Source organism: Meles meles, chromosome 15 (assembly GCF_922984935.1).
Source record: "Meles meles chromosome 15, mMelMel3.1 paternal haplotype, whole genome shotgun sequence".
Classification (NCBI taxonomy): domain Eukaryota; kingdom Metazoa; phylum Chordata; class Mammalia; order Carnivora; family Mustelidae; genus Meles; species Meles meles.
In genome coordinates this window covers 54,959,735-54,974,193 of record NC_060080.1, presented here as the reverse complement: position 1 = coordinate 54,974,193, position 14,459 = coordinate 54,959,735, and the positions used below count along the sequence as shown (strand labels likewise).

The 14,459-nt window shown below is 37.4% G+C and overlaps 1 protein-coding gene across 2 annotated transcripts in view; it reads left to right on the top strand.

Moving 5' to 3' along the window:
* APLF (aprataxin and PNKP like factor) overlaps positions 1–14,459 on the top strand; it is an 88,271-nt gene that overhangs the window by 63,552 nt on the left and 10,260 nt on the right. For both annotated transcript variants that reach the window (XM_045979994.1, XM_045979993.1), the window contains one exon: positions 10,363–10,409. In XM_045979994.1, coding sequence (XP_045835950.1) covers positions 10,363–10,409 — 47 coding nt within the window. The remainder of the gene's footprint in view (positions 1–10,362; positions 10,410–14,459) is intronic.

Here is a 14,459-nt window from a genome sequence, read left to right as displayed (position 1 = left end):
TCCTTATTTATTTATTCATATTTTTTATTTAGAGAGAGAGAGTGCACATGCATGTGCTCATGAGCAGGGTGAGGGGAGGAGGAGAAGGAGAGAGAGAATCTCAAGCAGGCTCCACATCCGGATTGGAGCCCGACATGGGTCTCAGTCTCAGGACTCTGAGATCATAACCTGAGCCCAAACCGAGAGTCATTTGCTCAGTCGATTGAGCCATCCAGGCGCCTCTCCTCTTTTATTTTTGAAAAGTATTCCAAAGTATTGCAATATTATCTTAATTGATCATATGTGCAGATGTACACTTCAGACCAGAGGATACTGATTTTTGGGAGCTGCTTCATAAAAATTAGGAATGTGTGTTTAACGTAAATCCATATTATTTTATTTGAGGCAAAATAAGTAGGTTTTATTTTATTTTATTTTTTTAGTTTTAGTTTTTTTTGTTTTAAAGATTTTATTTATTTATTTGACAGAGAGAAATCACAGGAGAAGCAGGCAGAGAGAGAGGAAGGGAAGCAGGCTCTCCGCTGAGCAGAGAGCCCGATGTGGGACTGGATCCCAGGACCCTGAGATCATGACCTGAGCTGAAGGCAGTGACTTAACCCACTGAGCCACCCAGGCGCCCAATAAGTAGGTTTTAATAGGGAATCTGTAGTTGTCTAGTAGTTGAGATTCCCGGAATCAATCATGTGAGGCCATCAATCTTTTTTTTTTTCCCAAGATTTTATTTATTTATTTATTCATTCATTCATTCATTCATTCATTCATTCATTTATCAGAGAGAGAGAGCAAGAGAGTGAGAGAGCAGAAGCAGGGGAAGGGGCAGGCAGAGGGAGAAGCAGGCTCCCCACTGAGCAAAGAGACTGAGGTGGGGCTCAGTCCCAGGATGCTGGGGTCATGACCAGAGCCTAAGGCAGCCGCTTAACGGACTGAGCCACCCAAGTGTCCTAGTCATTTTATTTATGGTTAAGAATAATCAAAGTTGTTAGAATCTTAATCCATTTTTGTAGGATCTGCATATAGAGGAAGTAACCTATCAGTGCCTGCCATGCTTGCAGTTCTTTAATCACGTGTAAGAATATCATCTTAAAAGAAAGTGTCTTAGACTACATACACAGGCTTAGCTATCCAGTTTTACCTAAGAGTTGGCTATAATTTTTTTTAAATTACATTTAGAAATAGTAGTGACAACATCAACTATGTCTATATAGCCTTGAAAAAATGTACTGGAATGTCTTTTGTGGTTTTGTTTTTCTTACTTCTTTATTTGAATATGCATCTATTTTCATAATGAGAAATTTATGTTTAGCATTAATTGCATGTATATAAGAATTTTCAGAGCTGTTTTGGCATGGATAGTAAATGTAATGATGTTCAATTAACAGATTGTCTACTTTCTACTATCTTATGCTGGTTTACTCTTTTATTATTTAATAAAGACCATATTAACTAACTCTTCTTTTTCCTCTAAATTTTGAGACTTAGATATTTGATACCATAGGATTCATGTTTTTTGCTTTATATTTTAAAATAGATATTGACTTTCAAAAATGCAAGATAAATTATTTTGGAATGAAAACAAAAATAGAGTATGATCACTTACTCACTGAGCAAATACTGAGCATCCAGCAAGCCAGGGGTCACTATTTATAGGAGCTGATGTAAAATAGTATTTCATGCTCATTTAAAATTGTGAGTATTAAGTTTTGGTATTAAGTTACAAAATCTTTGGAAATAAACAAAAATAAAAAGTATGATTCTGTTCTTGTTACCATTGCCTAGTTAATCTTTAGGTAACACTTTATGGTGGAGAGACAGTGTCAGTGGACTTGGGTTCTGGATGGGTATACCAACTCTGTAGCATGACCTTGCTTGTCATTTGATATTCCTGGGCTTCAGTTCCTCATGAAAACATGGGAAACGCAGAGGTTGGATCATTTGTGTTCCAGGGTCCTATACTCAGTAATGGCAATACCCAGAGCAGAAAGCAATTTATTCATTTCCATAAAATCAGACTGGTCATATTCCTGGCTCATTCTTCCTTAGCCTTCTCTCCTGCCTCCTCTTCTTTTTCCCTACCTGTAATTATCACTGAGCAACAGGGATCTGTTCCCCGAATGAGGTCCTTCTCTATTTGTTCTTACTCCTGAGGGCATCTGATTCAATTAAATGTCTCCAGACTCATACACTTGGTTGTAAAATAGGTAGTTCAAACTTAGTACATCTGAAACAGAACTCTGGATTTTTAACATGAAAACAACTCTTTCGCAAGTGTTCTCCACCTGTGTAAATGACTTCACCGTTCCCACAGTATTTAGGCCCCAAACCTAGAAACAGCCTTGATTTTTCTCTTTTCTTCACTTCCCTCTTTCAGTCCATCAACAGTTCTTGCCATTTCGTCCTTGAAAATATATTAGGCACTGAGCACTTCTGTCTTCCCCACCTCTTATTGTTTTAGTCATAACTACCACCTCTTACCTCTGAAGTGCTGCAGTAGCTTCTTTTTTTTTTTAATATTTTATTTATTTGACAGAGAGAAATCACAACTAGGCAGAGAGGCAGGCAGAGAGAGAGGAGGAAGCAGGCTCCCCACGGAGCAGAGAGCCCGATGCGGGGCTCGATCCCAGAACCCTGGGATCATGACCTGAGCCGAAGGCAGAGGCTTTAACCCACTGAGCCACTCAGGTGCCCCCTGCAGTAGCTTCTTAACTGATACCCTTGTTTCTCCTCTTGCCCTCCTGTGGTTCATTTTCCATAAGCAACCAGAACGATTCTCTAAAATTAAGTTGTATCATGTTTTCTTTTTTTTTTTTAAGATTTTTTTTATTTATTTGTCAGAGAGAGAGAGAGAAAGATCACAAGTAGGCAGAGAGGTAGGCAGAGAGGTAGGCAGAGGCAGAGGGAGAAGCAGGCTCCCTGCCGAGCAAGGAGCCCAACATGGGACTCCATCCCAGGACGCTAGGATCATGACCTGAGCCAAAGGCAGCCGCTCAACCAACTGAGCCACCCAGGCGTCCCTGTATCATGTTTTCTTAATCAGAATCTCCCAATATTTTCCCACAAAACTCTTTACTATAGCTTACAAGTCCTTCTCTTACTACATATTGTACTGTTTTCTTTCTCATTCATTCTCCTTGAGCTTTTGCTCAAAACACACAAATCTGTGTGTTTTTCCAAATACCCTAGCTTGTTTCCTACCTCAGGGACTTAGCAAATTTACAGACATTTGCCATGTCCTTTTCCTGGAGTGTTCTTCCTTCAGATATGTATTCATTCTAATACCAATATCACTAAAATCAGAATTTTTTTTGAAATGTATATTTTAAAATATAACAGCTCCTGAAACCTTGGTATGGTTAGGGGTGTGTATTTTATGTTCAGAAACCAAATATTGCCATTAATAATTGAGTAATAAAAAAAAAACTCAGGAAGGATTTTGAGGTCTGCTAAGTTACAGAAAATGCCATTTGCAAAAAAGATGGATGTAAATCTTTTATGAATGAACTCTGAGTATTTCCGTTCACTATTAGGAAAAAGTCCTGGATGGAATTTGGCATTATCTTTGAAAGTTATCTCAAATGCTCATGTGCCCCCACAGAGCTGCACAAAACAGCCACTTAGCCTTAACCCAGGGTTATATGAAAAAGACATTCTGCCTTGTTATGAAATGACTGATTTTGGAAAATGAGATGTGCACAGGTGAGTGTTAGAAAATTTTCTATAGGGATGCCTGGGTGGCTCAGTCAATTAAGCATTTACCTTGGACTGGGGTCATGATCCCGAGGTCTTGGGATCAAGCCCCACATCGGGCTCCCTGCTCAGCTGGGAGTCTGCTTCTCCCTCTGCCTGCCTCTCCCCCAGCTTGCGCGTGTTTTCTCTCTCTCTCTCTCTCTGACAAATAGAAAAATCTTTAAAAAAAAAAAAAAAAGGAAAATATTCCATGAATATGTGAAGTATGATGAGGAAAATATTCTATCATAATAATATGTATTATTAAAAACAAAATTTAGCTATTTAGTATTAATTGGCAATACTTTCTCCCCCATATTTTGTTATTTAATAGACTTTCAAATATTTTTATTTTTTTCATTCCATATGCACTTTTTAATTGGCAGTTACTTTTACTGGCACATAGTTTTCACACATTGTTGGCTGTCTTAAAGTAAAATTAATTTCTGTTTCTATAAAAATAGCTGACACGTGGAATGTACTTAAATAGCCTATAAGTGTTTATATCTATTACTTCATTTAACCCTCGAAACAACCCTGTGTGAGCTAAGCAGTATTATCCCTACTCTACAGATGAGTAAATGGTAACTTGGTTTATAGGACTTTCCATGAATCACACAAGCAATAAAAGGTATAGTTTGAATTCATAATCAGCCCTTCTGATCCTGAAACCTGAACCCCTTCCATAGCAATGCCAGTGGTCCAAAGTTCAACCAGCCAAATGAGGACAGATCCAGAACACGGTGGCATCTATCTCTTAAGCATTTGTGAAGGACTGTGTGTTCCTGTGTTCCATGCATGATTGATTGACTAGAGCTAAGTGTCGGGTGATGCTGACCAGTCAGTATCTCAGGAACCTGATTGCAGTGGAGTCTGCTTTATATGATTGCTACATTTTCATTGTTTCCTGGAGAAGTAATATGAATTGTTAATGGCAGGAAATTCTAACATGTTTTAGTCTTAGGTTTGCATAAAAAGATTCAGTGAGTACTTGGATTATTAACTTTGTAAGTGTGAATATAAAGCAATTTCAGCACATTGACATTCTTTCCAACCTAATGAGAATAGGCATTCTCTGGCAAATTTCCAGTAAAAAAAACACCTTTCAAAGGATAGGTTTCTGAAAACATTAGGATTCGTGGATTAGGATTACTATAAAAAGGTTAAGTGTTAACATGAACTCAAAAACACTTATTACCAGTCTCAAAATTACTAGAAACTGCTTTTTGTGCTCCAGCCAGTGAGAATTTTAAACTTCGGTATGTGCTGACAATATTGACAATACAATATTGATAATATTCTGTCAAGTTCCTTTCAACACTTATTTTAAGAAACAGTAGTAAAGTTAACAAAAACAAGTTTCTTATTAAATAGGAAAATATAAAATTTTTCACCAATTTGGAAACATGTAAAAGCTTAATTAAAAAAAACTTTTACCTTAAAAAAATCAACATTCTGGTAGATGAATTTTTAAAACTACAGGTGAATACTGCCTTGTGAAAGGTGCTATAAAAGATATTAAAAGGTGCAAGAAAAACTCTGTGGCTTCTAGTGGCTCATTTGATAGATGATAGAGAACACACACACACACACACACACACAGTGTTGAAAATTTAGATGACACTATAAGAAGTTACCTAGTGAGGGGCACCTGGTTGGCTCAGTTGTTAAGCGTCTGCCTTTGGCTCAGGTCATGATCTCAGCGTCCTGGGATCGAGCTCCACATCAGGTTGTCTGCTCAGTGGGAAGCCTGCTTCTACCTCTCCCAATACCTCTACTTCTGTTCCCTCTTTCACTGTGTCTCTCTCTGTCAAATAAATAAATTAAAATCTTTTTAAAAAAATTATGTAGTGAGCACCCAATGGTAGATATGGACCATGTATTCTAGGGCTGTGTCCCAGTGATTATCAGAATTCCCTTCCTAAAGGAGGTATGATTTGAACTTGGGCAGTGTATAGTGGAAGAACGTTCTTGGCAAAAACGCTGTGAGCAAGTACCTACTGATGGCAAAAAAACAAAAATACTCTCCTGGAGTAGAAATCAAGGCTTGGAACTGCAAATAAAGGTTGGGACTGGGATTACAGGACACCTTGAAGAAGGGCATAATTTAAGAATTTAACATTCAGAATACTGATTTTTTTTTTTAACATTTAAATTGCTACATGAACAAGACATGTCTAAAACTTATTTTTATTTTGAGTATGTGCTTTTGCATGTGATATATTATCTTTTCTTTTTGGCTAATTTTCCTGTTAAAGTCTATTCTGAGAGTTATACTTATCATCAACAAAGAAAATATACTTGGAAATACATCCCAAAGTTCTAAAGAGAAAATTTTTGGACTTGTCACAGAAGATATTTTTTCTTCGTTTTCAAGCAAAAACTGTACTGATGATAATCCTTTTGTTTGAAATTGGAAGTTTGGCCTTTAAATGTAGAAAAGTATCAAATCGACTAGTTTCTTCTGGTTTCCTTTATGGTCTTACACTTGTCTTTTTTTAAAAAGATTTTATTTATTCATTTGACAGATAGTACAAGCAGGGGGAGCAGTAAGTAGAGGGAGAAGCAGACTCCTCTGCAATCAGGTAGCCTGATGTGGGGCTTGATCCCAGAACCCTGGCATTATGACCTGAGCCAAAGACAGATGCTAACCAACTGAGCCGCCCAGGTGCCGCTACGCTTGTCTTGTAATGAAAATAGCAAGTTCTTCTAGGAAAGGATGGAAACTATTATCAGAGCCTCTAAGAAACATTCCCCCCTTCTTTTTTTTTTTTTTTAAGATTTTATTTATTTATTTGACAGATCACGAGTAGGCAGAGAGACAGGCAGAGAGAGAGAAGGGAGGAAGCAGGCTCCCCGCTGAGCAGAGAGCCCGATGCGGGGCTCGATCCCAGGACCCTGGGATCATGACCTGAGCTGAAGGCAGAGGCTTTAACCCCGTGAGCCACCTAGGTGCCCCAACATTCCCCCCTTCTAAGGCAGATGAAAATCTGTACATGGAGCTGAAAATCTTTTCCTTTTCTGGGTACAAAATTTCAAAATACACTTTTCTGCTCTTCTGTTTGGGAATATACAAATGTAAAACATTTTTCCTCATCTTTTTTTCTGAAGTGGTTTGCCTTTTCCTAGGCAGTATGTGAGATGATATTATATAGGCGGGGTTTGTGAGGGCCACTGTGGCTGTGCTTCAAGATAATGGAGAAGCGGGAACTATCTTCCGCAACTGGAAGGTTGAATCAGTACCCAGGCCCCCAGCCTGTTTGCCTTTAAAAACAGTAATTCTCACTTTCAGTCTCTGTGGTGGTGACAGCTGTTATCAGCAGTCTTTTAACTGGTATTTGGTGCATAAACTGTACTTGAGTGTGTGTAAACTCTTTGGTTCCATTTCTGTATTTTTTTTTTAATTTGAGTGTAGTTGACACACATGTTACATGAATTTCAGGTATACAACACGGTGCAACAAGTTTATATATTATGCTCTGCTGACCACAGGGGTAGCTACCATCCGTCACCATACAAGCTATTACAGTATCGACTATGTTCCTTATGTTGTGCCTTTTATTCCTTTGACTTACTCATGCCATAACTGGAAGCCTCTTTCTCCCACTCTCCTTTACCCATTTTCCCCATCCTCCCACCTCCACCCTTCTGGCAACCATCAGTTTGTTCTCTGCATTTATAGGTCTGATTCTGTTTTTATTTGTTTCTTTGTTTATTCACTTGGGTTTTTTCAGATTCCACGTATGAGTGAAATCATATGGTATTTGTCTTTCTCAGTCTGACTTATTTCATTTAGCATAATATCCTCTAGCGCTATACATGTTGTTGCAGACGGCATGATCTCATCCTTTTTTAATGGGTCTATGATATTACACACACACACACGCACACACACCACACATCTTCCTTATCAGTTTTTCTATCGATAGACCCTTGGGTTCCTTCCATATCTTGGCAATTATAAATAATGCTACAGAAACATAGGGGTGCATATATTCTTTCAAATTAGTGTTTCTTTCTTTGGGTAAATATCATATGGTATTTCTGTTTTTAATTTTTGAGGAACCTCCATGCTGTTTTCTGCCAGTAGCTGCACCAATTCACATTTCTACCAGTAGTGCACATGAGTTCCTTTTTCTTCAAATCTTCACCAACACTTGTTATTTGTTGTTATTTGTTGTTCTTGATTTTAGCCATTCCGACAGGTGTAAGGTAACATCTCATTGTGGATTTGATTTGCAGTTCCTTGATTTGTAATGGCGAGCATCTTTTCATGTGTCTGGTGGCCATTTATAGGTCTTCTTTGGAAAAATTCTGTTCAGGTCCTCTGTACTATTTCTGTACTTATTTCTAAAAACAGACATTCACTTACTTGAGACTTTCTAAAAGCAGCTTTTGAAAGAGGCTGTAGTAGCAAACAGTTAAGACTATATTTAGCTGTTCAATAAATTTCTTCGTAATTCTTAAGAGCAAAGTGGGAAAAGTTGGGACTGCTTGGGACCTGAAAAATATATATATTAAAATGGAGAAAAAGGTTTTAAATCTCAGAAGACTATAAATAGTAATAATGATAACAACAATTGGACATCTATATAGAATTTTTTTTTTTAAAGATTTTTTTATTTATTTATTTGACAGCGAGAGAGAGAGATCACAAATAGGCAGAGAGGCAGGCAGAGAGAAAGAGAGAGGGAAGCAGGCTCCCTGCCGAGCAGAGAGCAGAGAGCCCGATGTGGGACTCGATCCCAGGACCCCGAGATCATGACCTGAGCCGAAGGCAGCGGCTTAACCCACTGAGCCACCCAGGCGCCCTCTATATAGAATTATTAACACTTGAAGAATCTCAACAGAGGTATACGAAATTTCAGTGTACTAATCTTGCTATTTTTCAGTAGGTTTGCCATTTTTTTTTCAAAACAAAAAGCTTCCAAAGTATTTAATTTTATCACACAAAAAGATTTTGCAAAAGGTTGCCAAAAATACTCCCAAATGACCAACAGTCTTTTTCCAGGTTATTGGTATTATTGTCCCTCTCCCTCATGTTTCTGCTCCTCCTCTTCTGACGTTCAGCATTAACTACATTTTCATAGACTGCATTCAACAAGTCAGTGAGCTGTGCTGGTGTGTTCAGTCTTCCCACAGATCATCCCTGCAGTTTTGTTCATGTGCAGCTCTCTTGGCCACGTTGAAGTTGTCCAGTTTCTTTCTCTCAACTTTGAAGTGTCTTTTCCACTAAAAGGTCAGATTTGGGTTAATTATCCCAAATACACAATCTTTTCTAGAATCTTTTTTCCACTTTTCGAAACTGTTGAGTTATGACCCTAATTAACTGTGTGGTTGCAATCTTGTAGTGTGTTAATGCTCACAGATGAAAAGTGATCCCAAGAAAGAAGAGATATTAGCAATTAGAAATGTCCCTGACACCTGACAGAGCCTGACATGTAATTAGTGCCCCATGACTATTTATTGAACCAATGATGGATGTGTCAATGGCTAACATTCATTACTTACAACCTATCATGCCCTTAGACTAAGGATTTTCTCTGTATTCTTCATGAATCCTCACAACAGCTTTGTATGAGTTGTGTACCTTAGCACATGCCTATTGTCAGTGTACCCCAGCTCTCCTGTGTGAGTCCCCTAAGAGAGGTACCCATCAAGTGGGTCGTGATCAACCAGTTACTGATTTGGAATTTTGCTGCCTGGGCAGTTTTGTATTATCTGGAGAATGTCTTATATATATAGCATATCCCAACATTCATTTAACTAATAAAATAATAGAAGGATCATAGGTACATATAATCAAAAACAGATACCCAAACAGTAATTTCTGTTTGACTTTGGAGTATGTCGTATACATTTCTCAATGCAAATTGCCTTTTCTGTTTTCTCCTAACAATTGGGGATCTTTAGAGACATGACTTAGATGCTTTTGTCTTTGGATTCAAGAAGACCATAAAAGTATCCTTTTAGAGATTACAAACACATATACACACGTATTTGATATTTTGTTTTCTGTTTTATACACGATTATACATTGTATTTTTATATATGTGATATATGGCATTGACATTTTAGAAATATAATATGTTACATTTTGGGAATATGACATCTTGTTCTTCATATCATACTATTTTTCTCCAGTAAGTCATGAGGGAAAAACTTTTGTCTGGTTCACCAGGATATCTTTGCATCTAGAAATATGCCTGGCATATAATAAGCATTTAATGTTGTAATTAAAAAGCAAGTGCTTTGGGGGTAACTGGGAGTTTCAGTCAGTTAAGCATCTACCTTCGGCTTAGGTCATTATCCAAGGGTTCTGGGATCAAGCCCCATGTCAAGCTCCCTGCCAGGGGGAGACTGCTTCTTCCACTCGCTCTGCCTCTCCCCTGGCTTGTGCTCTTTCTCTCAAATAAATAAATCCTTTTAAAAAAAATGGTTTTGTACAGCATGGTGGCTATAGTTAACAACGAAAAAAGCAAATGCTTTTCAGTAAGAAGCTTATTGGGGCCTAATTTTATTTGTAGATTAGTAAGTATTCTGTTTTGTTGTTGTTGTTCTAGTTTAATTAAATATCCCTACTAATTTTTAGTGATTAGAAAAACTAGATCTTATTTTTGGTTTCTCCTTCTTTTTTAGGAAGAATCCCCAGCACAAGATAGAATACAGACATAGTGCAGTTCCAGGTAAGTAATTTTACCTCAGGTAACAAGATGAAATCTTCAAATGATTCTCTTGTTAAACCTAGGTACAATTTCCAGTTATGTGAATTTTTGTTTAATGTCTGCTTCTATGAATTTGCTGATTTTAATGGTTTTTCTTAGATTTAAAAAAGTGGTAGGGGCACCTGGGTGGCTCAGTTGGTTAGGTGACTGCTTTCAGCTCAGGTCATGATCCGGGAGTCCTGGCATTGAGTCCCACATCTGGCTCCCTGCTCAGCGGGGAGTCTGCTTCTCCCTCTAACCCTCCACTTCTCATGCTTTCTCTCTCTCTCTCTCTCAAATGAATAAATAAAATTTTTTTTAAAAAGTGGTAAATTTTTTATATCCCAGATGTTTTCTACAATCGTTGCACAACAATATATATTTATCATTGTATCTTTTAGAATTCTTTTGTTGGCCAGTATCTGAAAACAAAATCTCAAACTATCCTCAGTGATAACGAGAACTTACTGACTTCTTTAAGTGAAAAATACAATAAGTGTGGATGGATTTAGACATTTACTGCTTTGGCTCATTAGTAATGTCAATAATGTCACCAATGACCCAATTTCCTTTCATCATTCTGTCTTTAAAGGGGTCATTATCATCCTAAGACTGACTCCTCCCCACCACAAAGGGACTAGATGCATCCTTATTCAGCACCCATGTTTATATCTCAGGAGAGAGAGTGGATGAACAACTTAATAGTTCTCACTATTCCTAGGAAAGAATGATGAAATTTACTTTTTTTTACTGATTTAGATCATATCATTACTCTTGAATGAATCACTAGGACCACTGATGAGTTTGAACCACCCCTGGAATTAGGATAGGTCACTTTCTTCAGAACCACAGGGATCCGTGATAGAAACTAAAGTTTTGGGGGAAAGAGAGGCAGGGAGGACAGATACCAGGGAAGCATCCATCAAGTGTCCTTCAGTCTTAGGTGCAGGCATCCATCCTACTTTCTCTTTCCCCCATTCCAAACTTGAATACTTTTTAACTTTAACAAATTCTGGCTGCTTTGTATCGTTTATGTAATGCAGAGGCCAATTTGGCACACAATATTTCTACCCACAGAATGAGAGAAGAAAATGCATATTCTGCAGGCTATGATCACATGCACATGTGTGTGCATAAACACAGCCCCTTTGTAACCAAGTGACAGAAGTAAAGAATTTCACCATAAAAGAATTCCATTTGAAATTTCTCACTGAAACACATTTTCGTACCTTAGTACTTCAGACACAACTCATTCTATCTGAGCTCATAGGTTATAGAGGTTACATGTTACGTGTTACACCTTTTCTTAACTGGGGCTGTATCCAGTGATGTAGCATTTCTGGGGGTTAAATAAACTTTTTTACCAGCAGTCATGTAATGTATGTTGATTAAAGCATATTTTATTGGCAAGATTTAACACTGTCCCATGAAAATGCATTTGATACATCTGTATCTTTATAGAAATAAGAACCAATTTCCTAAAAACTACCAGTGTGCATCAGGTACAATAGTTTAATCTGAGCTTTCTTTGAAAAGCCTCTTTGAATTATCATTAGGGAATCTTTTGAAGAAAGAATATATTTTTACAGCAACTAACTTTCTTTAAGAAAAGCTTTTCATGTCATTGGAAAGCCAGTTTTTATAAAAGTGTAGATATTTTTAAGCAATATTTAATTTTTTAAAAAAAGATTTTATTTGTCAGAGAGAGAGATAGAGACAGAGAGAGAAAACACAAGCTGGAGAGGAGAGGCAGAAAGAGTGGGAGAAGCAGACCCCTCACTGAGCAGGGAGCCCAATGTGGGCCTCGATCCCAGGACCACAGAATCGTGACCTGAGCCCATGGCAGATGCTTAACCTCCTGAGCCACCCAGGCATTCCAAAATTTAATTTTATATTTTTAATCTACTTTCAAGGCCAAATTGTTGAAACATTCTTCCTACTCTAAAACTTACAAATTAAGGTGTCTGGAGTATTTCCATTCTTAAATATTGGGGTCTCATTATATTTCTTTTTTTTTTTTTTCCATTTTATTTATTTTTTCAGCATAACAGTATTCATTCTTTTTGCACAACACCCAGTGCTCCATGCAAAACGTGCCCTCCCCATCACCCACCACCTGTTCCCCCAACCTCCCACCCCTGACCCTTCAAAACCCTCAGGTTGTTTTTCAGAGTCCATAGTCTCTTATGGTTCGCCTCCCCTCCCCAATGTCCATAATTTAGAGTTATCTAACAGTGAATTCTAACATCCTACTTTTTCTCATCTCCTGAATCCTTAAAATTTAACATCATCCAAGATCTTAATCTCATTTATATAGATTCATTATATACTTATTGATTTATTTATTATGTCTCCCAAGCGAGCAGAGTTAACAGAGATCCGTGAGAACTAGCTCTGTCTCTATATATGCTTGTGGCAAAGATGGTCTAAAATCTCTGAGGAAAGGGAAGAAGCACTTTCTGCTGGGGCTTATCAGGGTAGACTATGATGTGGGAATCTAGGCTAAGTTGGTCTTTAAGGTGCTTGGATTTGAATTGCCTGTGTTTCTTAGCTTTGTGGTCGGTAGAGCAGACAAAGTGAGGAATAGATCAGTGAAAGACACCAAGGAGGAAGATGGTAAGTGGTGTGTGGGGTTAGCAAGTGGATCAGTTTAACTAACATGGAGAGCATCTGTAGTTAACTGTGGATGATGCTAAAAGGTGGTTTTGAGGCCAGATTACAGAAGCCCTTGAAAACTAGACCAAAGATGTGGATGCATTGGCTTGGAATGGGGAGGCAGTATTTTATCCAAATCAAGTTGGTGACAATGAACAGTCAGAGTTAGAGTGGGGGAAGATTTCTGGATGTTAAGCAGTTGAATAAAGGGCCAGAGCTTGGTTGGCCACCATGAGAATGGAAAGATAGAATTGGATTCAAGTGAGATTTTGAAAGAAATATCAGATTTGCCAACTAATTGGTTTGGGGCCTGTGACATAAAGGAAATAATGATGACTCAGAATTATAATACAATTTATCAGGAGACTAGGGATGACATTTACATATCATAGAGATCAGGAGGAAGAGCCAGGTAGCTGTTGCTTTAATTTAAACATGTTGAATTTGAGGTGGGGTATCATAACTACCCAATGAGACAATAAAATTTAAGATGGTACCAATGTTAGAGTAACTGCATTAAACTCTTAATATTTAACTTCTGATTGTAGCACTCCTAAAACATTTCTGTCTACAGAGTTCTTCCACACATGTAACAATTTATGTAGGTTTTTTTTTTTTTTGTAGGTTTGACTGCTGTCATCTATTAAGCTTATTATACGTCTAATTGATTTAAAATTTCACTAACTTTTCATACTTCTTCTTAGAGTACTCTGGTTTTGGCACAAAATACTGAATGCAAGAGTAATCGGTGCCAGGAAAATTTTATTTTATACTTTCTTAGCTACCTTACCTGTTGACAGCATTAAAAAAATTATCATCAGCATTTTATTTTTTGATTATTGGAGTCATTCTGGCTTTTGTTATTATGTGATATGCATTATTCTAGGCTATTGGTACCACCCATGGCTGAAAATTTAAAATGTTCTACTGATAGCTATTTTATCTCTAGTTCTGCAATGGTATGCACACATTTGCTAATATATACTTTCCTTCCAGAAGTAGAACCCAAAAGTTCTAGAAAACTATTATGGAAATTAATGGAACTTAAATGAGATTCTATAAACTGATGCTTAGTGTAGGGAAAGCAGAGAGATTTGGGGATACAAAAAAGGCTAGTGCAGTGGAATTTAAAACGAGGAATAAACTTCATGTATAATAAAGTAGACCAGAATACACAAGCTTTTCCAAGGCTAAAATATGAATACCCAACTAGTAGCTTGGTACATGAGAAAGATGAGTCTTTAGTAGTAAAATGAAGCATTTGAAAAAGTGTTTATTCTTGTAGTATGTAGTAGATTTTCATCTTTAGAATATTGAGCTAAAATTTGTTTTTACTTAATGAGAATTAATATCCTAATTAGTCCTCAGATTTACTGG